Source organism: Rhopilema esculentum, chromosome 4 (assembly GCF_057945365.1).
Source record: "Rhopilema esculentum isolate cy_ngs chromosome 4, ASM5794536v1, whole genome shotgun sequence".
NCBI classification, from domain to species: Eukaryota; Metazoa; Cnidaria; class Scyphozoa; order Rhizostomeae; family Rhizostomatidae; genus Rhopilema; species Rhopilema esculentum.
The window spans coordinates 13,399,060-13,426,560 of record NC_142818.1 but is presented as its reverse complement, the minus strand read 5'-3'; the positions used below and the strand labels follow the sequence as shown (position 1 = coordinate 13,426,560).

Here is a 27,501-nt window from a genome sequence, read left to right as displayed (position 1 = left end):
CAACTTAGCGTCTCGTCTTTCAGCTAAGTCGCCATTAGCATGTTAAGTGTAATAACTGATTTCCTGTCAAAACGTAATTAGGCCCTGAAAGCAAGTAGCTGTTGGAAACAATTTTTACTTGCTCTTGTAACTTTGGAGAGTTACGACGACTTTTAAAAGATGGCTGCTAAGGGCAACAAAATCTGTTATGTATTGATTAATTGAGTTTTGCTCTTGCACGTATTCGAGTGGCTTTTTCCTTCTTGCTCCTTTTACCAATTTTATCAGGTTTGTACTTCAAATTTTCTTACTAGTGCGATCGCACGCGCAAATTTGTTTACATGTGTGATTTGCCGCACACGCGTAATTTTGCTCACGAAAAGGACTGTATCTGTCTTGAGCTGCTAGTCAAAATTTAAAATTGCATGTCAAGTTACCAACTGCAGTGCTAAAGAAACAACTTCTATTTGCGAGTTGTAAAAAATTAGATGCAGGGCTTTCACGTTCAAAAATCAACGCACACGGTAAAAAACTCGCCTGATAAGAGTGGGGAGCACGAATCAAATTTATTTGTTAACACAGAACGATAAAGATTTTCTATTGAAACATTAAACGTGACAAAACTTTTGAAATGAACTGAATGCTACACGTTGTATAGTTATGTTTGTGTTTCCCTCACAAGTTATCGTGAACGGTACTCTGCGATATAGAGAGGTTTCAGTGACTTAAGAAAGGTGACAAAGTTTCAATTATGTTCAGCAAAGTTAATGAAAAAACAGACAAAAATAGCTTTAGCAAATAAAACAAAAAGAAGGCCATGTTTAGCCAATGTCCGTTGGAAATCAGGCCATGTTCCTATTACTCTGCTTTTATAGGAATACGGAGCTGAATGAATCATTGTTTATTTTGATTCCCATTAATACACTCAAAAAGACATTTATAATGATGTTCCAAGTTATCAACCAAAAACGTTTGAAAATGAATCATTTTAATGGACACAGCGAAAAAGAAGTCATTGGAGAGCAGAGTCATTTAGAAACGAATTGTTTTAATGAGAAAATCAAAATGAGCTTAAACAAAGGATACGAAAACGGACAAAATAGAGTAATGGGAAAACCTTCGTTTTCGTTTTGGCCAAAACGGTGTGGGCCGGAGCAATGAGAACGGCTCAAGAATAACGGAAACTGAATGATCTGAAGACATACGAAAACAGAGCAGTGGAAACAAGGATTTGTTGATAAACTTACGTTTCTAAAAAGAGTTTCTCAAGTGGTTTGACCTATCAGCATCCAGCAATCGCGCTCTTCACGGGAAATATTTATCACTGGGCGCGCAACTAATCGCTCTCAAAGGTAATCTTGGGCGCTTGCCTGCACGCTCGTGCGCTATAGCGTGCCCCCCATTGAAAGCCCTGAGATGTTGCGCACTTCCATGAATTTACCATGCACATATGAGTTTTATCAAGAATTTCCATTCTCTGCACACTAGTCAAAAACAGTACAATTTAATGTAGTAGATTATACAAGCAAAATATTACAACATTAAGATAATCTGTCCAAGTAGAGTGGTTTAAGTGGTGCAAGATGATACTTGGTTTTTGGAAGAAGAAAATATATTGCATACCAGGCAGATATGCCAAAAGCAATACCTAAAAACTTTTGAAATAAAGTATGATAGTAAATGCATGTGAAAAACATTAAGAACTCCCATAAAATCATAAGCATTGTTAAAGACAAAGAAAAAATATCAAGTAAGGTGCTTTTAATGCTATCTGGAGGACCATCTGCCACATTGCTAGCTTGGTTTTGCAGTTCTGCCTTTTGCACAAAGGGAAACAATTCTTCATTTATTATCAGAATGCAAAAGCTGAGAAGGAAACAATGCCCCGAGATGTCAAATCCATTCCAGTTTAATCCTCCGTAAATACAAGATTGCTTGGTTTTCTTGGTTGAGTTTCCTTCACAAATTCCTGTCATCTCCTCAAAAAAGACAAATGTTGATGTTAGGCAAAACCAGGCCAAAGTTGCATAGAATCCTCTAGACAGAGTTCTAAAGGTCAGTCTTGGATCATATTTTCCATGACGAATGAGAATCAGGATATTGAATCCAAGAACTAGCATCAAGGTCCAGCCCCATCCTTTCTTGGCAAAGTATACGTTGAAGACGTTTCTCTTGTAGGATAAGTAGCTCCGAGGCAACGGGAAAAAATCATGAATGAATGATCCAATAAGAAATGTCAGCCAGACAATTAAGACCTTAACTTCAGATCTCCAAATAAACAAACGCTGTAACTGAAAATTGATCATCTTACAACACAACGACAACCTCATGGCTTGCGCCATTTTGCCTTTGCCTAGGAAAGCCATGACCTCGTTATCAAAATAAGCCTAATCTCAAACTGAAAATTTTGCGCGAAATTGACCATTGCATTCAGAGGAATTATCATTAAAACTGGAGAAAATTTGAAAATGACAGATCGATGCTTTCGATTAATTAAGGGTGAGGAATAATTATTAATTTCCTATAAAGAGCAGTTATAGAAACTTGCACTCATTAATGCAGTTAAAACTTGCAGCCCTCCTCTTCCCAGTCTGCAGAGCGTGGCCAGTCTGCAGAGCATGGCAGTTCTCGACAAGATCTTGTGTGTGCAAGAGCAAATATAAATGTGTACATGTGTGCAAGAGTGCTGAAAAATTGTGCAATGTGTGCACACTGTTCAGTTTTGATACAATGTTTGCAGCAAGCTTCTAATGGGCAAAGTATTTGTCTCACAATGTGTGCGCAGCAATAATTTGTGTGTGATTAAATTTCAATTATTTCGACATCTCTCCCTTGTAGTTAGTCAAACTTCTAAGTGGGGGTGTGGGATTGAAATGTAACCCCCTAAAAGTTCACTCAATCAGTTGGTTTTAACGTAATTCAGTCCACAGAATGGTCTCTACAGAGAAAATTCTTGACCCTATAGTCATGCCTGAGCACAAATCATATACTGCAGTTTCCCAAATAATCTTACTTTCTTTGAAACCAGTAAGGTCTCTTCTTATCAGCCCTTGCTTAGATAATTGAGAATAAACCTGAGATTGTAGTTTCTGAGAGAACCCAGGGTGGAATCCATGTGAAGCTCACACCGGATATACACCAGTAACCAATAATAATACAATGGGAAATTGTTAGTCCATGCCGGATATATCTGGCGTACCACACTGGGAGAGAACTGGAATATGCTAGTCAGTAGATTGATAATTTTGGGCATCAATGGATTTAGAGCAAGCATAGTTCATTTCAAAATATCAAATCAAAATATGATATGACCGGGAGACTCCCGATATGACTGGGAGACTCCCGATATGACCGGGAGACTCCTGATATGACCGGGAGACTCCCGATATGACCGGGAGACTCCAGATATGACCGGGAGACTCCTGATTTCAGAGGTCATCTCCCGACCTCCCGACAATTAAAAATCCTCCCAATTTTTTAAAAAAACCTTATAATAAAAATAAAAAGCTGGTATAATATAAAGAAGAATCAAGATCACTGTCAACAGTGCAACCTTTTCATAACGAACAAAACGATTCAATGTATTCACAACATTATAATAGTTACAACATCGGAAAAAGCCAGATGCCAGACTGTGGAATTTTATTGCTAAATGCTCTTCGTAACAAATTCTTTTGATTGTCACAACTTTCCTAAGGTCACGTGTCAGGAGCTTCCAGGGGTCTTCGCCCCGTGGACCCCTACCAGGTTGGGGAAGAAAGTCAGAACAAAATCATAGGAATAAAGGTCTGTTAGGAATTAAGCAAAGGTCTGTCCCGGTGTACAAGGAGGCTTTCATGAATAAGTAGATCAAAGGAGTTGTTAGTTTTGGAGAGAATAGAAAAATCTTGAACAGAAGCTACGTGTCCAGTTGAAACTCAGCCTGCTCATAATATGCACATAGCAAAAGTGGTACATGTTCTCTAATTTAGTTATAGACAGCAACTTTTTCAACTTGTGACAGTCAGATGGTTTGATGTTGACCAACATAAGTTGTTTTATGGATACTAAAGTTCCACTTCATCAACATTTCAATGTTTCAAAGAAAATGTTCTTTAGACCAAGATGGGGAAGCAACGTTTAAAATTTTTCCTTAACAATTTTTCAGTACCCAGAAAAATGTGTGTGCAGCCCTATGTTTGGTCTGAAAAAATATTGTATGTGCACATGCCACACTCTGCAGACTGGCTCTTTACTTTCCCCCTTTTCCTTTATTTTCACCCCATTTACTTTATTGGTTTTAATATTCTCTTTCTCTGTATGAATCCTTATTATACTGTTCTGTTCTTGTTTTAAAATAGAATCCAAATAAATTGATAACTTGGAATTTTTTAATAATTAGTTTACCCTTCAAAATATACTTGTTTTTTCATTGTTGCTATTATTAGCTTACATTATTCAATATTTAAGGGGCTAGGCTCAAAAACCGTTCTGTTTCCTCTCAGCTTCCTAGGCAACTATATATTGTAAAAATTATTAAGTTATATGGACTGTAAATTACTATATTATTACAATTTGTAACTAAGTTGTAAAATGAATTTGAATTTGAATGTAAGATGAATTTATCAAGGTGGCCTATTTGCTACCTTGCTATTTGCTATGCAAAACGTTACCACAATGTTATGTTATGCAATAAAAACATTTCATGGGGCTATTATATGATGTACATGTACAGGTGTATGGAATCATTTCTCAAAGAAGTAGGGAGTTGGAAAGTGGTAGAGTCTAAAGATACTGAGCAAGAGCCCCAATGATGATTCCCCTCCCCCTCTACAATATTAGATTACAGTAGTGGTCTCATAAATTGTTGATAAGGCTATCATAAATTTGGGTAAAATGGAAAAATCAGTAACGACCAAGTTCAATAAGCTAAAAGCATAAAAAAGCAGTCAGAATAATGAATTTTGCTGACATTTGCTGACACTAGCTCGCCGTGCAAAATATCCTTTGGGATGTGTCCATCTTCCATGTGATATAAGTCTTCCATGTGCATCTGATGCTGAGTGAGTATGAGGTGCATGCTGAGGGAGCACTGCAGTGTTGGGGACCTTATCCTGCCATGAGATGCCCAGGATGTGTCATAGACAGCGAAGGTGGAAGCTCTCCTGTCTGGTATATGTGGTCCAGAATTCACTGCCATATAGCATGGTGCTGAGAAGGCATGCCTGGTACACCTTGAGCTTGGTTTTCACTGTCAGCTGGTTGTTGCCCCAAACTCCCGTGCCCAACTTTCCCATGACAGCAGCGGCTTTTGGCAATGCGTTTGGAGATTTCTGCATTGAGTGGTACATCAAATGTTTAGCCCAGGAAGATAATGCTAATAATGAGAACAATGAACCTATATTCACCGAACTATTTGGACAAATTGCACAAGAAATAGCTACAAAACATAACAAACAACAAATGACAACTTACCTTTGCAACTTTTTCATCCAATAGTCAAAAGAACTTACTGCTTTTAATGGAAGCAAATATGGAACAGAACTCTTGAGATAAGAAAACAGCCAAGCAAAAAGTTATTAAGCAAACATTGGCCCATCTCAATGTCCCTGACAACACTCAATGTATATTAACTTTCTTTATATTCTTAATTTTGTTGATTGTGCACCTAATTTTCTTGGTGTTCTTAGTATACACTCCCCTCCCAAAAGTATTCGAAAGAAAGCCAATGTTGCGACGGTGCCGGGTCAAGATGATGAAAACAAAAATAAAAGTTAATTGCTTATATTTACGCTTGTTCAAGAAGACATTATCGCCCCGGTCGCCGACAGGTTGTTCCTTCATAACTTTAACTCTGTTTTGCCGGAGAGTGCAAATATTAGCTTTCTTGAAAGCTTTCTTTTTAGGGCACAATTTATAATTCCGTAATTCGATAGAGTACGCCTAAATTAGTTTTTGAGCCAATTTTGGTCATAAAACTTCAAAGTTACTCGCCATATTTACTCCACCTTTAAAATTGACAAACAAGTTTCTTTGCAAACCCTGCTACAACCCTTTGTTCCTATAAAAAAAATTTTTTTGTCCTGCCTGTTCTCAACTTTTTCTCCAGTAAACTGCTTTTTTACATAAGTTGCAAATTCTTTGGGTAGTAGACTTCGTGTAGCCCACTTGCTTTGCAATTTCATCATATGAATGACCTTCCTGGGTAAAAACTTGATGACAATTTGCTTGATGACCAGTGCCCAAAGATAAACATTTTTTGCGCTATTGAGAAACATTTTTCCTGTAAACTTTCTCCAAACAAAATTTTTGCTTGTTTATATCTTGCTTATTTCCTGACGCCATCGTTTTATTTTGCTGCCAAAATTTGATCTTACTTTTTCACTAACATGGCATTTGTAAGAATTAGGCCCAAAATTTTGCCTGACCGTTCGTATACTTTTGGGATGTACCTAATACTGTAAAATGTGTCAAATTAAATGAATTTGAGTTGTTTTTTTAACTAACCATCAAACCAACAAACAAACAAAGAAAAAAACTGCACCCATTCTGTCATATTTCGAAGCAGTGATGATTTAACATAGCTTTCACTATTTTGGAAAGTTTGAAAAGTGCGCAAAGGATTTTCAACAATAAATAAAGAGTGGTTTGCAAATATGTAACAACAAAGCAACAAATCAACACAATACAAGTCACCAAATGTTGTAAAATTACCAGGATGAGTTATTTTTCAGATATAATAATTACTGCTTAACATTTAATGATGATTGGTTCTTATTCCATCGTATTTTCTAGGTTGCACCAAATTTTCAGCTAGAAGTATGTTACAGTCTGGACAAAAACAAAGAAATTTCACGGTACTATAATGAAACTATCTTATCAAATTTTTTTGAAAAAATATTTTATTATCTGTGACAGATCTTTCCTCAGGTAAAATATTTACCAATTTTGGAGGCAATTTTGCGAATGTTGGAAAATTCTAATGCTTCAGGTTGATTCAAGTGGTTTTATGAGATGAAAAAGAAGGACATGGATGCAAGAATAACTAATTGCAAAACATTATAGGTTTTCTGCCTGTTTATTTGCTACAAGACATGTCTCATTTTGTATGTTATATGAGGATCAAAAGAAAGGAACCCTGGCGTAGCCATAGCAATCGATTGTCTTCAATTCTTTGGCAACAAACAAAAGAATCCTCTGGAACCCATCTCACGAACTCGTTGAACCAGGGTTGGTATATTGGCTTTTTTAAGCCAAATTCCAGAAATTTGGCTTTTTCAAACTTGTTTGGCTTCAGGAATTCTTTTTGGCTTAAAGTCATTTTTTGGCTTAACTTGGCTGTTCCCTGCAAATACGGGCATTAATATTTTTCCCTACCTTCTTTCTTTTTTCATTAGCCTTACAGAAATTATCATACAATTCAACCAGTAAATGCATATATTTTACTGTGATACTTTGTTGTGCATCTGCAATTTCATCCATCTGATCCGATATTGTTACTTGGTTTTTCCCTTTGTTCTTCATTCTTTCTGCCTGTTGAAGCAGGGTTTAATAGCCGCGATGCGAAGAGGGGGAGGGAGGAGGGGACTTGGAGGAGGTTGTGTCGTATGGACTGACTTTGTACTTCATCTAAATCCGATGAGAAAATATTGAGGGATGGAAAAATATTATGATAGCAAAAACAGCTAAGCTCAAAATTTTTTGTTTGCCCCCCTGTTGCTTTGTTTTAATTTTACTAAGAATGTGTGCCCTTACATGAACATCATGTCTTGGAATTCTATTATCACAATGAAAATGTGTTCCATCAGAGTGGAAGACTTAATTCGTGGGTAAAGAAATACGTAAGGGTTAAAGAGGGTCAAGCACCTTATGGATTGAACAGAAAACGTGTATTTCTAGCCTCGTTTACAGCTTGAAATTTTCTATTGTGTTGCTGCCTCATTTACATTTTGGCTTCATTTGGCTTCTTTCCAACATTGATTTGGTTTGAAGCCCCAAAAGAATCTTCCAACTCTGATTGGAACTTATTTAAGCCGTTGACCATGCATGTGTCTTGTTTTTTATTTCAACAAAGCTTTTTCAACACACGTCGCCAACTATTTGCTCATTTTTCTTGACTAGCCTAGTTTGTCTTGTTTATTATCTGGTAATGTTTATAGCAGAAATTTCACTCAAATCTTGCAACACTCAGTAAGCTTATGTCCTGCTGAACCAGCTAAAGGAATTTATTAAGGTCCTCTGTTTGACAAGAAATCGAAACCATTCTTTTAGAATTCATAATGACAATTCCTTTTTTGGTTTACAGATTTATTTTTCTTACTTGCCTTGGAATCATGATGAAATAATGTATTATCTTGTTAAGATTAAATCTTGCAATTGTGAATCTTCTCAAAAAGCGAAAATGGGCATCGCCCAATTTTGGAAGAAATTCAAGGACGTTGTCAGAAAAATTTGGACCACGCCCATATTGGAACCCATTAAAATTTTTGTCTAGATCCGCCACAGTTAGTGAAAGTATTAGTTAAATGCATTGATATTACACTAGTTTTATGAAATATGACGCTGAAATCTCCTAAAAATAATGGGTTTATTACGTTACGTGGATACGAAGACAATGGAAAGTGTTAATGACAGAGACACAATGGAGGACATGATTACGTTTAGACAATAGTCACTACAATTTCATCTTGTGAAAATGATTTTTTTAAGAAAAGGGGCATCAGCAGCTGCTGTGAAGTGTTATCTGGTCATCCCTATATTTTTTCAATCTCCTTCCACAAATCTGATCATTCTTTGTCCATTTTGATTCCACATTGCTGTTGAATAGTTTTATATTTGCATTAGCTAGAAGTAAACTAAGAAATTATTCAAGGCTTTTTTGCATTTTCAGATATGTGTGGAAGGAAATATTGCAAGTGGTAAAACTACTATGCTTAATCACTTTCGGGAAAGCTTTTCCGACATAGAGGTAACTTTGATGTTATTGTTCTTTATTTGTTATACTTTGCATCTTTTTATTCGAGAACATTTTCGACTGGGATAATAAACTTTGAAATCTTTTTAAGGTCTGTGAAGAACCAGTGAAACTATGGCGAAATGTTGGTGGCAATAATTTATTTGTGAGTCCTTAACCTTTCAAAGTTTTGATTGCAAGGATTTCTTCGTTTCTCAGAATTCATTGTTGTTCGATTCGTTGAATTCCGAAACCTGTTGATCTAACTTCAGGAAATGATGTATAAAGACCCGAAAAGATGGAGCTACACGTTTCAAACATATACATTACTAACAATGATGAAAACCCACAACGACGAACAGGTGAGAGAAGTGCAATCGAATTTTCAATTCAGTCAAATGCTACAAACAAATACATTATTTTTACGACGATGAGTTTTATTATTTATACTGATTAGTTTTAACCGATAAGTGAGTTTTTTATCTGTTTTTGTATTGCATTGATAGCTTTTAAATGGGCTTTTGTTATAGCGATCATGAGCTTCTTCGCTGGGCTGGGGCTGTGCAAAGTTCATATTTGCAGCAATACTCTATCGCCTCCTTCTACTAAAACCCTTTTGGGGTTATTTTTTCCTGCACTTTTCTTCCTTTCTCAGAAAACTCCCTTTGAAAAACATGCCCAAGTCATTGCACAAGATAAAGATTATTCTCTCTGAAGTTTTTCCGCCGCGTATCAAGTATAACAGGCCTTGCCCGGAAAGGCGCTCGATCGAGCGCGCGCGCCTAGAGCGCACCCAAAAGCAGCCTTGGAGAGCGATTCATAGAGCCCCTCAAAACGTAAAAACAATATTACCACGGAGCAAAATAATTTCTTGGCCTTTGTCTAATAAACTCGATCAAGCATAAACAATCTTCCTAATAGACCGCAATATTATGATTTGCGTAAGATTACCCCTTGAAAAAAAATTCAGCAAATTCAACGTTGGGTTTTCGATACCATTTTTAATCTAATAACCTTCCAATAACCACCAAGGACACAGGCCATCAAGCGTATTTTCCGGCAGATTTATTTGATTTTTGAGCAAGCGTTAATCTTCTGTTGAAGTATTATTTTCTGTTTTTCTTAATAATTTAAAATCACCTTTGCAAATCAGAGATCACATTTCCGTCCAAATTACCGCATTGCTTTTCAGTTTTCATTTGCTTTCGTGAGTAGTAGATGTTCTAGTGTGTCTTATAGAATGGATAGCATAAAAAGGGAAACAAAGTTAATGTTCGACTTAAAGCCATGCGTTTTCCTATATTTCTATATTTGTTTTAACATAGTGTTTGCTGCATGTTTTGTTATTTCATATTATGGTGCTTTTTGGTATCACCATTGAATTTCATATTTAACATTCTTCCAAAGCTTTCGATATGAAGCTCTCGATCTTCCAAAGCTCTTGAAGGATGCTCTCAAGGATATTTTATTTAAAGGTTCGAAATGGAGCGCCTAGAGTTTCTAAGGGGCTCTTTCTATGGAGCACCCTCATTTTGCTTAGAGCAAGGCCTGGTATAACTATAATTATCCGATACAGACACATTCAAAAAAGACGTTTTTACAGGTCTGGATCGTGGGGAGACAAGAACTGGCTCTACTTCGAAGTTTGACCAGTATTTGCTCCGTCCGGGGCCATGAGTGTTTCGTGTTGAAGCAGGCCCAGTGTAAATGGAATCCCTCTTCCGCACCATACATATATCAGTTATTTTGTAAAATAGGTTAAAATATGGCGGCCTCAAGGTGGACCAAATCTGGCTCTAGTTAGGACCCTAACTGGTACCAAGATAATATAAGAGAACTTTTATCTTATTTATAGTTCTCTTATTTTATCTTTCTTGTACCAATCTAAGCCAATTCCTCTAATGTAAATTTGGTCTTATTATCCGTCTTCATAAAAGAAAGAAAAAACCGCTTTTGTGTAGATAGAAGGAGTATTTTTTTACCCTTAGAATCCGTGCTAATACTTTTGATAGGCATGCAGCAATCATTCAGGTCTTAATGATTACATGCTTGCGTTTCTGAATGGCCTATTTCGATCCACAATTGGATATATGTTTCATAACTTCGTATATTAGATCTTCTAAGCATTTTAAAAGTTTTTTGCTTTTTTCAAAGACATTCTTAAAATTTAAGCCAATTGAAATTGCTCAAAGCGAGCTCTTTGCCTTGGAATTCATTTGCATCTTTCAGCTCACTTTGGATATCAAACTTCCAAGGCTCTGATACTCGTGATGATGAATACTGCAGCAAGAACTCCAGATTTGACCTACGGCTGGTGTGAAACGGGCCAGAATGTTTACATATTGTGTTGAATCTGCTATAGCATCAAAATCCTGTACAGGAGTCGTTTTTCGTTTGTCTGATTAACACGTCATCATTTCATTTCTCATTTTAGACTAAAGAACACAGGTTGATAGAACGATCTGCTTACAGTGCAGTTTACTGTTTTGTAGAAAACCTGTACTTGAGGTGAGCTGAGTTTACTGAAATTGCTATTATTTCATTAAAATGCTACTGCTTAATGATTTTAAGGTAATGTTATAAAGGAATTTGTAAATCGTGGCTAGATTTTTTTTTGCTGGAGCTCTTTTGCCACGGAGTTGGATGTTCCGTTTGTGTTCGTACAGATTTTTAGATTTTAAGAAGTACCTTACTTTACATCTCATTTCTTTTCAGCTATTTTTATCCGTAGTCTCTTATATTTCTTGTGTTATCTTTTTTATCTTGAATTGACATTACTTGTAATATAATCTTTTTCGTTGGCTAATTCCTTCATATTTGTTTTCAAAAGTCTTTGATTAAAAGTCATTGATTTATATTTAAATTGTTTTAGTGGAAATATATCAAAAGTTGAGTATACAATACATCACGAATGGTTTGATTGGTTGAAGAGAGTGCAAACACCGAAAATCGATCTTCTCGGTAATTTCTTGCCTACTTCATTTAGCAAAATGTTTGTAAGAAGTACCCAGGTATCGATGTTAGCTAAACTCTCGTCATTTTAGATGCTTCCACAAACCTCGTTTGCTGTGCTTTAATTAATGCATGTTTTCAAGTTAATTATTCCAACAAATGACAATAGGAAGGACTTGTTAGAATCAATTTTTTGCAGTTTATATTACCACAAAACCTTTTCGTTTGGTTGATGAGTAAAGAGAATAATGTTTGTGTGGATAAAATTGCAAACTATTGCTATAGAACATTCTAAGAACGAACTAAGCACCTTAGCCTCGTTACCAAGGTATGGGCCATCTTGGCCTCGTTACCAAAAAGAATAATGCATCTTAAGTCACCCAAATGTTACCCGTCAGAAAAATATTTTTGCAAACTAATGCGGCGTTTCACCTCTGATTTATGTCATTTGGCCACTTTAAAACTAAATTTGTTTATCCATTTTTATCACTGAATCTATAAAGTACATCGTAACCTGATAATTGTTTCCAGAAGATATGCCGACAAGCAGGACCTTTTACACAGGATTCAAGAGGTTGTGCTTTGAATGATAAGATTCGATGTATTGTATGCATCCTAGAATGTAGACTTTATGATGATTTGTAGTCTTATAGAATCAACAACTTTACTAAATGCATTTATCGTTCTTTGTTTTTTCAAACCCTTTAGTTTACATACGAACACCTCCAGGAGAGTGTTTGGCAAGACTACAAGCTCGAGGCAGGAAAGAAGAGGAAGGAGTACCTCTGGTGAGGATCAATTGATTTTTATAGAGTTTTCTTGTCCTACAGGCACTATTTATCATATTATTATTATCATATGCTGAAATTCATATCACGAACCAATGATAATTGGTTTCTGTTTTAGAAATTATTGCAAGACTTGCATGAGCGATACGAAGACTGGCTCGTCAAAAGAACCAAATTCGAAACGCCAGCACCCGTTATTGTAAGTTTCCTGCAAATTTTTATCTTGTTTTATACTAACATTGCTATCAACCCACGCTGAAATGGTCCAATAATTTATCGCATTTCCGTGCCCTGCCTTCTTTCTATATAGAATTTAACCTCGAGTTTCTCTCAATAATTTCCGATTTCTCCTGGCTCCCAACACTGTCAACCAGCTGTCTTCATGAGTTCTTTGTTTATCATAAGGCCTTCGTTTATCTTTTGTGATATCGTAACTAATCTACTCACTTTTTTCATCTTTCTCTCTGTGATATCCCTAGAAACTACCATAACATCAGCATTTTTGCGCTCTTCTGTCTTTTTACTCTGCAGGTATCACCAAGTTTTACAACATACATCAGTTCCTTTTCAGCTACTTTACTTTCTATTCCTTTTGAAAAGGAGCTATCTGGACGAATTTTTTTATAGTTGCTCGTGTCTTTATCATTAAAAGTGCTGCGTAAAATGAGCCGTATATGAGAAATGTTGGTCGTACCAAGTTCGCTATAAGAAAATAGGCTTTGTCATTTGCTCTACATCACCAGCTATCAATTCAATTTCCCAAAATTCCCCAATATTATTTTGGGACAGAAGTAGCGTACCATCCGAAATTGGTTACACTAAAGGACAATTAGCAAATTAGATTACATTTAGCAAATTAAGGGATCGTATTGTTAAAGCTAGCAAAGTGAAACAGTATCGTATCGTATCAACTAAATTCATTAAGCAATCACAAAACATCCTCATCATCCTTCACAATCAGTATATCGTCCTCTGTCATACTTTCATCAGAGTCAACATTGATATCTTCGTTGTTTTTATTTTCTTCATCCGGCTCTATTTCGCCCCCTTTTTAAATTTCCTTTAAAAATGTTGCGAGCAGGGCAAGATACCTTCACTTTCATCTGCTTTGGTAAACTTTGCAGCAATCGTTGGATGATTGTGAATGCTTTCAAAATGTCGGGCATAATCCCCATTTAGACATAAGTATGTCTCTTGATCTGTCCGTTTTTTAACACCTCATTTTTTAAAAATGTTTTGCAGGTCATAGATGGGGAGAAGTCTATTGATGAGATGGTCAGCCATTACCATGATTCTATCGGACTGTTATTTGTGTAACGTGTGCATGTGTGCATGTGATGTCATGTTCGAAGGCACATCTGTAGAATCATGAGTTTTCTAATGGTGTCATTAGGCAATGCTAGTTAATGACGTATTGCTTGTGCTCGTCATGTGATGACATGTCACGTTTATCAATAAATTGGAAAACCGTGATTGTTCGAAGATTAGAGAATCGGAATATGCACTAGAGACACGTCTGTTTCTGTTGTCCGTTCTGCCCGGTCATAACAAATTGGTGACAGAGGTAAAAGCAATGGCGAGTAGCATTTTGCCGGAAAAGTTTGATTCTGGTGATTTCCCGAATTGGCTTCGCCAATTTAATTGTTGTGCCTCCGCTAATGGCTGGACAGACGACCAAAAGTTGCAAAAGCTGCCGGCATTTTTGCGAGGGTTGGCGGCTACGTATTTTCATACATTATCCGATGATGAAAAAGATACGTTTGCACATTTAGCAACCAGTCTCCAGACTGCCTTGTGTCCTGCTGTCGGACGAGAAGGCTATTTTCGAGAATTTGAAGATCGTGTTTTGCGTAGTGGTGAGGATCCTAGTGTTTTTCTGTGGTCTCTTCAGGAATTGCTGAAAAAGGCGGATCCGACTTTGGAAAAAGCTGCCACTTCTGCCTTGTTATCCCGACAATTTATGAAGGGACTTCCCAATACCATTCGTTATAAACTTCTTGAACATAACCCGACCCCGAAGTTGGATGATATGCTCTCCTTTTCCAAACAGTTTCTGGCGATAAGTGACAATCATGGACCTCACCCTGGTTTGTTTGCAGCCACAGATGTCGTCCCTTCACCGACATCTATTGAGGGACGGCTGGACAAGCTAACAGCTGCAGTAGAGGAGCTGAAAATGAACAATAGTTTGTACGTAGCCACTGTTCAAAAAAAAGAACCGACCTCCCAATTTGCTGGACGTCAACAGCCAGTACGCCGTGTGACATGTTACTTTTGTTCTAAAGAGGGTCACATAGCAAGAAATTGCCCCCTAAAACGCACAAGCAGGGAACAAGGACCCATTGATGGTTCGTTCAAATGCCAGATGTGCAATGGCTCGGGACATATTGCTTCGCAATGTGCGAATAACTGGGTTGTTGACAATCCGAATACTAAGGAAGGTAATCGTGTTGCTAATGTAAAAAATATTCCGAACCGATTTGTGTCGACTTTAAACTCCAAAGGGGTGGCCCAATAGAAGGCTGGGATGGTCACCCCGGATTATATATAATTGGAGACAGTACTGTTTGTAGTAATCAACAGTCTATCCAGTCTCTTACCCAGCCCTTTGTTAAGTGTTTGTTAAATGGGTTGCAGGTCGAAGCTTTAATTGATACTGGATCTGCAAAGTCCCTTTTGAGTAAATCTGCTTATGCTGCTATTGTAGAACAAAAGTTAAACAAGCTTGAGGGGGGAGATGTAGGAACTTTCAGCAGTACTGCCTCCGATCGGTGCATTTCCGTGACAGGTCAAGCCCTGCATATAACAGGAGTTTTCGAGGGTAGTGTTACTTTACATGACAGTAGTGTTTCTTACTTTCATCGATTTGTTGTTTGCGATAATATATTATCACCGTTGCAATGTATTTTGGGTTGGGATTTTATTCAAGCAAATCGATTGCAACTAGTTAATGATGGAAGAATTTATTATTTATCTGGTCCACATGGAAATTTACCCTTAACCCCTGTTTATGAAAACAGTAAAGGGTCTTCCGAAACTTTATCTCAGTCATCTACTTTAGGCCCAGTACCTGTTAAATTAACTAGTGCTATAGTTGTGCCTCCAATGTCAGAACTTGTCATCAAGTGCAGTATTTCAAGAAGTTCCAAAAATTTGGTAGGTATGATAACATCGAATTGTGACCCATCCTCCCTTCCCACAGTCCATGTTGCTCATGTAGTTTGCTCTGCTAACAATCGTGTTGTACCTGTTCGACTTTTAAATAATCATACTAAAGAAGTTGAGCTTCAAGCAGGGCAAAAGATTGCTGAATTTTGCCCCCTTGTTAGTCAAGGAGTTGAACTGGGCACCTCGAGTTGTAGTGCTGCGACATTTAGTAATGGTGATAAGTCTCACGAAGAGCTCGCCGCGGCAATAAGTTCCTCTCTATTGCCTGAGCAAAAGGCTTCCATTCTGGATGTGCTATACCGGTATTCAGAGGTATTTGAGGATACTTTAGGCCATTCTTCTGTTGTTACTCATTCTATTGACACGGGGAATGCAGCCCCTATTCGCCAGCACCCCCGACGTCTTCCATTTGCATACAGGGAAGATGCTCAACAGCAAATCGCGAATATGTTAAAACAAGGGGTTATAAAGCCAAGTACTAGTGCATGGGCATCCCCAATTGTTATGGTTAAGAAGAAAGACGGTAGTTATCGATTTTGTATTGACTATAGACGCCTTAATGCAGTCACTCAGCGAGATGCACGCCCTCTACCACGAGTCGATGACCTTTTAGACTCTCTTCAGGGTTATAAGTACTTTAGTACTTTAGATCTACGCTCAGGGTATTGGCAGCTTGATGTCAACCCGAAGGATAGGCATAAGACAGCTTTCGTTACTCCTCAAGGATTGTGGGAATTCGTTCGCCTCCCTTTTGGATTGTGTGGAGCTCCGTCAACGTTTGACCGAGCCATGAAAATTATAATGTCAGGGTTAAATTACGAAAGTTGTCTGTGTTATTTTGACGATATAATTATTCCGTCAATAGATATAAATCAACACTGCGAGCGTTTAGAATTGGTTTTAGAGAGACTACAAAAGGCAAACTTAAGAGTTAAAGCTTCTAAATGTCTTTTTGGTGCAGATAAGGTTGTTTATCTAGGTCATACTGTTTCTGCGGAGGGAATTCATACTGAACCGGGCAAAATTGAAGCAGTTCAAAAAATGTGCCCCCCAAATAATGTGGAACAAGTGAGATCCTTTCTTGGATTGGCTGGGTATTACAGAAAATTTATTCCCAATTTTGCAACTATTGCGGCCCCATTGACGAGTTTAACCAAAAAGGGTTGCAAATTTCAGTGGTTAACGGTTCATCAGCGATCTTTTGACTTATTAAAACGGCAGTTGTGTAATGCCCCAATACTTGTTTACCCTCAGTTAGATGCACCATTTATTTTACAGACAGATGCTTCAAATGTCGGGTTGGGAGCTGTATTAACCCAGAAAGATAGTTCTGGAGATGAGCGTGTTATTTCTTACGCTAGTCGTGCTTTGACTGAGAGGGAAAGAAATTTTTCGGTTTTGGAGAAGGAAGCCTTAGCTGTTGTTTTTGCTACTCAACACTTTCGGGTGTATTTACTTGGCCAGAAATTTAAACTTGTTACCGATAATAATGCTCTAACCTGGCTACATAAAATTGAGCCTAAAGGTAGGATAGCACGCTGGATAATGGGTTTACAGGAGTTTGAATTTGAAATATCCCATAGGCCTGGGAGGGAAAATGCTAATGCTGATGCGCTGTCTCGGCTAGTTGATACAGAAGATAAGCATAGCGTGGAAGAAATGTCTGACAAGTATACTACTTGTTTTGTCAAGTTGACACCTGAGTTGAATTTGCACCAAGCTCAGTTAAATGACCCGGACATTGCTATAGTTGTAGCTCTTAAGGAACAACGGCTACCTAAACCCCCTCTTTTTGTATGGAAGAAAAACGAAATTTTGCGCACTTTGTGGTATTGTTGGGATGAGTTATTTCTCTCAGACGGCTTGCTTGTTAGAGCTATTTCGACAGGTCAAAAAGTGCCCCGACGTGTGTTTGTCGTTCCACAATCTGTCGTAGGCCAAATTTTACATAGCCTTCATTCCGGGCCGTCTGGGGGTCATATGGGAATTACACGTACTTTATATCGTATTAAGCAACGCTTCTTTTGGCCAAAAATGCAAGAGTGCGTGAAAAACTATATCACATCTTGTTCAGAATGTATGCAAAGTAAACTGTTACCTAACCAAGGGAAAGCTCCACTTACGCCCATTTTGGTAGGCGAACCCTTCGTATTTTGGGCTATTGATTATATGGGCCCACTTCCAGAGACATCAAGGGGTAATAAACATTTGTTGGTTGTCGGAGATCATTTTACTAAATGGTGCGAAGCATTTGCAACTAAAGATCAAAAAGCACAAACGGTAGCTAGGCTTTTAGTCTCAAAGTTGTTTTCTCGTTTCGGTCCCCCCGACATATTGCATTCTGATCAGGGACAAAATTTCGAGAGCAACTTAATGCACGAAATTTGTCAAATTATGGGAATAAAGAAATCCCGTACGACTGCATATCATCCACAAGGGGATGGGCAAGTGGAAAGACAAAATAGGACATTGCAGGAAATTTTGTCTTCTTTCGTGAGTGAACATCCTGAAAATTGGGACTTGTATGTTGATCAGGCTGTTTATGCGTATAATACCAGCCGGCATGAAACAACCGGGTATTCCCCCTATGAATTAGTTTTCGGACGAGAACCAAGGATGCCCATAGAGGTGGATTTAGGAGTGCCTTTGCAAAATCCCCGGAGTCATTCAGAGTATGCTCGTGAGGTTAGACAAGCCATAAGGAATTCTACTGAGATAGCACAGAAAAATTTATATGCAGCTAAGAAAAGGCAGGCTCTGTATGCTGATCGGAGAAGTAAAGAGTGGAAGCCCTTTGAATTAGGGTCATATGTGTGGTTGCGGCGACCAAAAAAGTGGAAATTTGGGAGGAAGTGGGTAGGCCCATATAAGGTTCTTGTAAAAATGGGTGTTAATTATAAGGTGGAGTCGCAGCACGGAAAAGCCATGGTTGTTCATCATAATCAGTTGAAACCTTGTCCTTTGTCTTTTAATGATGAGGGTAAGGACATTTGTCCAGTTTCTGAAACACCAGATTGTGAAATTGTAGAGCAGGATACTGATGATGACATGGACGAAAACCCTGGGGAAATAAGAAATCAAGTTTATGTACGCCCCCCAAGATTACGTCAGGTTGTTAATCCCCCTTTAAGGTATGGTGATTATGTTTCTCATTAGGCTTGCTCTTCATTGAGAGAGGGGAAGGTTTGTAACGTGTGCATGTGTGCATGTGATGTCATGTTCGAAGGCACATCTGTAGAATCATGAGTTTTCTAATGGTGTCATTAGGCAATGCTAGTTAATGACGTATTGCTTGTGCTCGTCATGTGATGACATGTCACGTTTATCAATAAATTGGAAAACCGTGATTGTTCGAAGATTAGAGAATCGGAATATGCACTAGAGACACGTCTGTTTCTGTTGTCCGTTCTGCCCGGTCATAACATTTGATTCTCACTCGAACCTCTCATCAAAAACTCTGTTCAGTTAGCGTTAAATACTTTAGAATTGTAGCGTCTTCATAAGACAATAATCTTCATTCGTACTAGCTTTTCGAGCTCACTAGATGGCTGCGTGGTGCAAAATCGTCGTTGTAGTGCAAGTCTAATTTTCAGTCTACGAACTCGTTGCTTTAAGGATGTGATGTTGTTGCAGGCACGACTCTGAACACTCTCCAACCCTACAAAGTTAAATCTAGCTCCGTGTTAACTCTTGTAAAATTTGTCATATAGAAACAAACACTTGCCATCTATAAACAATATGCAAGAAAATTGGTTTCAGAATTGTCTATTATCTACTCTGCTATTAGTGCTTAGTTTTATTATGAGAGATTAAATCTCGGGCATATTATTTCTCCTTGGAAATTAAAAAAGAAAAAAGGGGGATATTTAGAAGCACCATGATGTCGAAACCCGATGATGTGATCGTTTCAGTAACGCAGGCATCGAGGCTTTTTCGAAATGAAACAGTTTATCCCGTAATTGGCAGTTCAAAGCCACAGGGAATGAGCGACTGAAGATCTCCTCAACTTGGCGAAATGCATTTATTTTATTTGAAACATGCTTTTTCTGAATAAAAGGTAGAATGTCGGCTTGTACCTGTTTTTATTAACACATAATGAATTTCCCTCCTCTTTTTTTAATACAATGTGGACCTTTCCTTCGAATTACGTGGGCTAAACTGTAAATGGCTTTTAATCTCATTAACCTTAACCTTTACTGCTATTGTAATCAAGCCTTTACATTGAAAATGGAACACCTTCAAAGCCCTTTTCTTCTCCCACTGCTTTAATTTTTTTGAGTTCTTGTTGAAATTTTTTATACTTATGACGTAGAACGATAAGGCAAGACCAACGGCAATGGGCTGCAGTCCAAGTAGAGGATAAAAAGAAAGTATTTTGATATGATATAATGACTCATTAAACCAATCGATTTATTTAATATAAAAATACCTCAAATTAACTTATTGTACAAAAATAGATAGAAAAGTTTTTCAGGATCGCAATTTACTATCTGGTCCTGGCCTTTCCGTTATTGTCGTCAGTTGATAAATACACAGCCAAAATTGTTCATTAAATGGACAAAATCAGACTTTATTAGCTCCTTCGTCGTACTCAGCGGCTTTGTTCTCGCGAGCTTGCTTCATTCGTGGCGGTGCCATTGAAGGGGGCCGTAATCGTTTTATGGACTTTCCGCCTTCCTTCTTCACTGCAACTTTATTACACTGCTGCCATTTCTCATTTGCAATTGCAGCTCGGAGGTAAATCAGACTTGTTGCTAGGAGACAGAGCGCACCAAGCACAGTCGAAAGTAGAAAAACGCATGGAACACAGCATCTACAAAGAGTCCATAAATTCAAATCACAAATTTGTTACATGAAAACAAATGATTGTTCGTGCATTAATATTTTCACAGGAAAAGGGCGAGATGTTTTTCTGGCAAGATGAAAAATCAACTTTTCGTCTTCTGAGTATGCTGACTACCCAATCTTTCGTATTCAAGACTTTTGCCTTAAAGATCTTCAAAGAATATAATTTCTTATAGTTATTTTTATCAATCTTAAGAACAATGAAATTTTTGACATCAATTGAATTATTTTATGATTAATTATATCACGCCACATTTTTGTCTTTATAACCTCTTGGTGACACAAAATTTGAAGATGGCACAAAATGGTCCTGCTGCAAATTTAAAAAACCGAATATCATACTGAGGTCTTGACCGTTGCTAATGAATCAAAACCAACAAAGAAATCAAATATTCACAGTAAAGTCGACTTTCTAAACTAATATTTGACTTTATAATTTGCCTTCTATAATTTGCAAAACTTTATTTTCGAAAAAACCTTAGACAAACCAACTTTCAAAATAAGCATTGTCATAAGAATTTAGCATATTTGATTCATCCCAGTAACATATGTACATTTGTTTTCAATTTTGTGGGCCTAAGCTTGGGCCTAACAATAACAAATTCCTGTTGTCCGTTTGGTCTCTCGCAGCTGGCCTCTGTTTATTAAGTGACTGTTGATAAGGACAGAAACAAAGTCATCAGGACCCCCGCAGATAATCATTTGAGAAACAACACAAAGGTTAAAAACAAAACAAGATTATAAAAACAGAGTAAAATCGCATATACAAAAAATGTAGCCCTTTTGACATCTGGTATGCCTTTTGTTACTTAAAGCTAAAAAGGAGAATCTGCAGAGAGAGTTTTTAGGTTGTAAAGTACACACAAGGAAGAGTTTTTAAAGTAAACATTAACTCACAGGAGATAGACAAGAAACCTCACATAATAATTCCTGCCAACAGGACCAAGTGCATTTACCATTGTAGCAAATATACCCTGTCCCCTGCAATGAATTAAAAATCTAATTTCAACTTACAAAAAACCTTAAATTAAGTCATAAAACAGACAAGAATCTGATATAAAATAATGAAATATTATGTAGAAACAAAGGAAAACACTAAATTGTATATTTCTTGGGGGATTGAGCAACAAATTATACATAAGACTTTTTTAGCGAAACTTTTGCAAAAAGCAATCTGCAGTTAGCTCCTGCTGCCTTTGTTTCTAACTCACACATACCCACTTGAACACCATATCTCCTTTACATATGATATAGAAAAATTTAATGCTGGAAATTTGAATGATACATACAATAAAAGAATGACTTGGTTTGGTACCAACTACAATCTTAGAGATGGCAAGAAAATGCTGATCAAAGATCAAATGCTCCAATGAACAAAAGAATGATTCTGAATGAAGTAAATGAAAAGAGAATTTACAAAATAGATATAAACGTCTAAAGCCAAAATCTCTGTTACCCCCTCTCTGTGGTTCTTCCAGTTGACCTCTTGCCTCTGGGATACTCAATAACAAACACAAGCACACCTGCAGCTCTTCAAAACATATTAAGGAATTGCAAGTGACTTTCCAAATTTACTGACAAAAACTATACAGTGTCTGCTTTATAGTAGGTTGAATAAGACAAGCAAATCATAATGAACTGGTGATATAAAATTACATTTAGGAAATTATTTCATAGTGTTATTTTGACATTGAAAGTAGTAATTCAACTAGCTTCTTGTCTTACTAACATGACCAATTCATGGAATTTTTTTAGCTTCTACTATAACCGGGGTGGGCAAACTTTTTTGAGACTAAGCCAAATCCTTCAAACCCTTTTATTAAAGGGGCCAAAGGTAGTAAGAAAAATGAATACAATAGTTGTAATAAAATTATAATAATGGTTATCAAAAACTTTCATTTAAATTCAACTGCCCTATAAATACAAACTTCTCTTTTACAAATGTAGATAGTTTACAAAGATAGATAAGACTATACAATCGAAAGTGCAAAAGGGAAAGCTGTAAAGAAACCAACCAAAATAAAAAAGGATTTCATTCAGGGTTTGGAGAAACCGTCTTAGGGTTTAGCATTTAGCATTAGCATTATCAGGGTTTGGAGAAATCATTCAAATACAGAATCATCCACCAACATTTAGCATTGGCAATTTAGCTCAGGCCATTAAAATTTAAGTGAACACCAATTTATGGAATATAGTGGCCATCCCCAGCACACTAGCAACTGAGGCAGGACAAAATAGGGACAATCATGATACATGTTTAACTGCCATGAGCACTCCCAGTAAGATTTGTTTTTGCTGTGTTTCTTAACTTTTGCCTAATCTCTCAAAAACTCTGCCGTCCTGTCTTTAAGCCGGATGAATTCATGACAAAGGACAGTGAACAAATTGTTCCATTATTGCCAGGTTTGATGAAGACATTAGATAATCTAATGTTGAATCAATCTGTTTCATTCAAAATGTACGACCCCTTGAAAAATCATTCTTGCGGACAAAAAAGATTATAATATGATATTTTTCATCTCACAGGCCACAAAAATTATCTTTCCATAAATTATCTTTCCATTAAAACTATCTATAGATTCTGGCCTTTAGGCTGTAGGTTGCCCACCCTTGAACTTTAACATCATTAAAGTTAGCAAACAATTCAACTATAACTCTTCAATATAAATTGATAAACAATTTACATTCCAGAAATTGAAATCAGCATTGTTAATCATCAAACATAAGGATGTATTGATAGAAAATGACAAATGTTTTTGAAAAAGAAAATGTTTTTCATTAATTCCTAAAGTGCCTAATGTTGCCAATGTTGCAAAAAAAACACATTCTGTAGATCAAATTCATTGATTTAAAAATCAAGGAATGATAACATGCGTTGCATTTCAAATAATAAGGGTCCAAATTTGAACAAAAACTTTTCCGGAAGCAAGCTAATAAGGAATTCTATAAACAAATACAGGCTAAGTTACTTGATTTTCAAAAGCTTTCACTTTTTATCTCTTTTTCTGTTTTTACAGCTTCTAGGCGTACAATTCCAATTTTGAAAGGGATACATTGCATAAGCTCCAATTTGCCATAACTTGAACTTCCCAATCACTGCTAATATTCCACCAACAACGAGAACTGTAAAAATTTGGATAAATCATCAGGAACGACTTGGGTGAAAGATAAGCCAAATCTTGTTGAATCACGGCTTTTCAAAAGCAAACAAAGTAACATCGGCGATAAAAATCGTCCGGAATGACAATTCACAGGCAAAATATAAAATATTCACTTACTTGCAGCACTCGCAACTCCCTGTTCGTTTGCCCAGATCGCCCATTCGATTCGTGCCATTACTGATGCGAGGAGGAAAACCTTCTATGAATAAAAAGAAATGTAATATGCACCCGTTTCAATACATATATGGCAGTAGCTTCGTGCGTGGGTTGTTTCAAATTCTTTACTGTGCGGCTTTCACGGATTTTCGATTTTGAATGTTTATAAAGAAACCATCATTGTTTAACCTCGATTAAGAAAACAATGTAAATAATATTTCCGTCCACGCAGAGGGTTGGCCACTGTTGGCAACTGGGGCCTTGACATCTGCCCGCAGTCCAGCGGGGGGAGAGTGGGTGGAGCAAAATTGAATAACCTGAGCAAACTTCTTGTTCTTGTTATACCATATTTTATCAAACTAGGGCGGTGCAGAGGATTTCTGGGCCCCGGGTCAAAACAAAAGAAAAAAGCAAGGCACAGCGGAGTCGACCCTTTTAAGGGGTCCGGGGGGGGGGGGAATTTTTGAGACGATGGTTGCTGAAATTGCGGCTATTTTGGTTGCTGAAATTGTGATGGTAGCTATTACTCCTCTAGTTCTTTCAATATAATTTAAGTATGACTGGTATTCTATCGTCATAATGCATGCATATTTCTTAACTATAAAATATGTTATTCTTTACATTTAAAAAAACCTAGGAAGTGAAAAACGTTTAATAAAAAGCTAGTTGGTTTAATCTTGGAAGAAGCTCGTTTAGACGAGGGGCTAGATGTCCCAAAATATTGAAACCAAGGCCTTTGGTAAAATTCAAGATAATGTCAGCATTATTATTATTGATAGTGTTACAGCAAAGATAATTAGGCGATTCACGTCAATTGGCGAGATATGGAAGGGGTTCAGTATTCTTTGATTATACACAAGATTGAAGGAAGATGACCTAGCAAAAAAGAGCGAAATTTTGCACAGCAAAAAAGGATGACATACCTCTTAACATAACCGGGTAGTCACTTTATCTAAGATGCATCAACCAATGCAGCTGTTGAACAGGCTTAAGCATTTGAATTCGCAACGCTTATTTCCCAATGTTTTCATTGCATTAAGGTTGTTTCTGACTTTGCTTGCTAGTGTTGCATCAGCTAAAATATTGTTCAAATTGTCCAAAGAAACTGAAAATTCCGAAAATTTTTACTATAGCTCTATAATTGACCCTTTTACAGATGTAAAGACTTGGAAATTGTTTTGTTAACTAACTAGAAAATTACCTAAAGCTACTAGCTCTATCTGACGAACACAATGGGGTTCTAATTCTGTTGCTGCTTCTACCTTATTTCAATTAAAGGTTTTTTTCTATCACCTCCCAGCTTATCATCTGATAGATTGGATTAATTTATCGAATGTTTACATGTTGATTCTATCCAACCTTCTGGCTATACAGAGAGGAAATCATCCACCTTCCAGCCTGTGTGCTGACAAGTGGGACGAAGTTTGATGGCGTGTATATGAAAATTTCATTCCCCCTCTAGCCCCCTCATGCAGTGGCGTCTCACCTAACTTGGCTGGGTCATTTGCCGCATAAAGGATTCTATAGCAGGGTGGGATATCAGCTCTAAGCCTACATGATGGAAATGGGATGATTTTCTCCATATAAAAAGGTCCTAAGATATAACAAATCCAAAATGTTTCTTGCTTTCATAATGCCATACATAAACTACGGATTAAGAAACTGGGGAGATGCTTGTGAAACTTTCTTCAATCTAAATAAGAGAAAAACCAAGACAAGCTGTCAGACTCATGATTTTCTTAAAACCTTTTGATAATAGCAACCCTCTATTTAAACAATTAAACATCTTAGATTTCAAAAGCTGCTATAGAGTTGAATGCGCTAAGTTTATATACGAAATTACAAATACAAATAATAACATGGACAATACAATTAGGGATCGCTTTAAGTCATTTAGCTCCATGCAACATAGAACTAGCCATAAATCAAAATTTATTCCAGTGGAAGGAGTGAAGATTTGGAGCGAAATACCTCTTAAAATTAGACAAGTACTAACAAGATTTATCATTGCTGAATAATTAAAAAAACTGGTTATTAAACTCCGATTAAAAATTCCAATTTTAACAATCTACATACATTTAAAATGCGGATGTTGTTGATTAAAAACTTCAAGTTTAATAATTGAAGTACGACAATAAACGCTTGTAACATATTATAACAGATTTCTTCTTTTTTTATTCCTTTTTTTAAATGTTGAAAAATATTTTTGCTAGTTTCTTTTTATAATGTTCAGACTGAGTTCCAAGCCAAGGCTAGGGACTTTCAGATTATGCATTGATAAGTGTGTAGTTTCACCTTCTTTAGTGATGAACGACCCAGGGAAGCTGAAACAGGGGCGAAACTACCGGGGAGGTGTGGGGGGGTGTGACACCCCCCCCAACCCAAAAAATAGTCGATTTCGCAGGGCAATCGAAGATTTCGCAGGGCGCCAAGAAGAGCTTTGTTGTCACGCAGAAATACCACCTCTGGAATTCGTAAAGAGCCGTTCACGAATTTTGAAATGGAAATATTATATTTGCTATAAACCTCCCTTCCTGACATTGCATTTTAGAGAACGGAAAAGGTATGTCAGGAAGAGCTCCGTTATTAGCAAAGCGAAAGCATTGCTTACCGAAAGTCATAGCCAATGGATGCAATGATTGATGCATATGTTTATGAGGGCAAGATTGAGTCCATATAAATTAATTTAAGTTGTAAATTATTTTCATGACAAGCACGGCGGGAGGAATAAGGGGCTGAAGTCCCTCACTTTGGTCAAGATAGGAATTTTTTTATCATTTTTTCTATTACTTTTTAACAGTGCATGAACTAAAAAACATAATAAATCGTTAAGATACCGATTTTGTTTAATCTAATTGCTAACTTTTTCACGTATATTTTTATTATTTTTCTTTTATTTGCATTAATTCAGTAAATCATTTTCTGTATCATTGCAATGTTTTAATTTTGGATGTGTAAACATGGCCTTCTTGATACAAGAAACTGCACATTTCTGTTCAGGAAAAAAATTCTCCCAATCAAAACAACATCTTCCTCTGTCATTCACAACTACGTGCAATCTGAAACGAAAGGTTGCCGTTTCTTTCCTTCCCCAACGTCTAACACTAGAGTTTTAGCATGACATCCCCCTCCCTATTTTTCCCAATAAACAATAATATTTTCAATAAACAATCAGTTCTTTTAGCAAAATAGTATTTTGCTAAATTTTTGTCTGAAAGATGCTTTTTAGCCCTTTTACAAGGAATAATTTCAAAAAAAAATTTCACGTCGGACCCAACCATGGTGGGTCCTCCTACCTCACTAGACTCAACTCTTAGCCCCACTGGGCTAAATTTCGTTGCACTGTCTACATCATGTACCCCCCCCCCCCATTTAGCTGTTTATTAGCTTAATTTTGCAAACCAACATTAAATGAAGTGAATATAAAAAAACAATTTACGCTCACGTAGAGAAATAGAAATTTCATAGGCAATGAAGTTTCAAGTTTGTTTCTATTGCTTAGAAGTTTGTCCTTGGTAAA

At 37.0% G+C, this 27,501-nt stretch overlaps 3 protein-coding genes across 4 annotated transcripts; 1 reads left to right on the top strand and 2 right to left on the bottom strand.

The window, feature by feature from the left end:
- Window positions 1–1,430: 1,430 nt before the first annotated feature.
- On the bottom strand, window positions 1,431–2,353 carry LOC148960452 (acyl-coenzyme A diphosphatase FITM2-like). Its single transcript, XM_089115998.1, has one exon. The coding sequence runs from the start codon at window positions 2,343–2,345 to the stop codon at window positions 1,521–1,523; it is 825 nt and encodes a 274-aa protein (XP_088972124.1). The 5' UTR covers window positions 2,346–2,353; the 3' UTR covers window positions 1,431–1,520.
- Window positions 2,334–21,886, top strand: LOC135691235 (thymidine kinase 2, mitochondrial). Of its 2 annotated transcripts, XM_089116001.1 has the most exons (12): window positions 2,398–2,478; window positions 6,754–6,815; window positions 7,088–7,188; window positions 8,849–8,926; window positions 9,024–9,077; window positions 9,184–9,273; window positions 11,346–11,419; window positions 11,784–11,872; window positions 12,572–12,651; window positions 12,770–12,850; window positions 13,894–13,963; window positions 19,248–21,886. In XM_089116001.1, the coding sequence occupies exons 4-12, from the start codon at window positions 8,888–8,890 to the stop codon at window positions 19,286–19,288; spliced, it is 618 nt and encodes a 205-aa protein (XP_088972127.1). In that variant the 5' UTR covers window positions 2,398–2,478; window positions 6,754–6,815; window positions 7,088–7,188; window positions 8,849–8,887; the 3' UTR covers window positions 19,289–21,886. The 2 variants fall into 2 exon arrangements, with proteins under 2 accessions (XP_088972125.1, XP_088972127.1); XM_089115999.1 differs by lacking the exon at window positions 7,088–7,188 and having other exon boundaries at window positions 2,334–2,478.
- On the bottom strand, window positions 20,193–24,153 carry LOC135691239 (cytochrome b-245 light chain). The gene is made up of 5 exons (XM_065209050.2): window positions 23,943–24,153; window positions 23,718–23,787; window positions 22,121–22,195; window positions 21,562–21,645; window positions 20,193–20,632 (listed from the first exon to the last, which is right to left on the bottom strand). The coding sequence occupies exons 1-5, from the start codon at window positions 23,998–24,000 to the stop codon at window positions 20,383–20,385; spliced, it is 537 nt and encodes a 178-aa protein (XP_065065122.1). The 5' UTR covers window positions 24,001–24,153; the 3' UTR covers window positions 20,193–20,382.
- Between the last annotated feature and the right edge of the window lie 3,348 nt (window positions 24,154–27,501).

Excerpts from the sequence above, each read along its gene's own strand:
- LOC148960452 (XM_089115998.1), bottom strand. The coding sequence starts at position 2,345 with ATGGCTTTCCTAGGCAAAGGCAAAATGGCGCAAGCCATGAGGTTGTCG.
- LOC135691235 (XM_089115999.1), top strand. The coding sequence starts at position 2,448 with ATGACAGATCGATGCTTTCGATTAATTAAGG. Across the intron at positions 2,479-6,753 it reads ATGCTTTCGATTAATTAAGG|GTTGCACCAAATTTTCAGCT; the intron begins GTGAGGAATAAT and ends CGTATTTTCTAG. Across the intron at positions 9,274-11,345 it reads AAACCCACAACGACGAACAG|ACTAAAGAACACAGGTTGAT; the intron begins GTGAGAGAAGTG and ends TTCTCATTTTAG.
- LOC135691239 (XM_065209050.2), bottom strand. The coding sequence starts at position 24,000 with ATGGCACGAATCGAATGGGCGATCTGGGCAAACGAACAGGGAGTTGCG. Across the intron at positions 23,788-23,942 it reads GGGAGTTGCGAGTGCTGCAA|TTCTCGTTGTTGGTGGAATA; the intron begins GTAAGTGAATAT and ends AAATTTTTACAG. Across the intron at positions 20,633-21,561 it reads AGGTTTCTTGTCTATCTCCT|ATGCTGTGTTCCATGCGTTT; the intron begins GTGAGTTAATGT and ends GACTCTTTGTAG.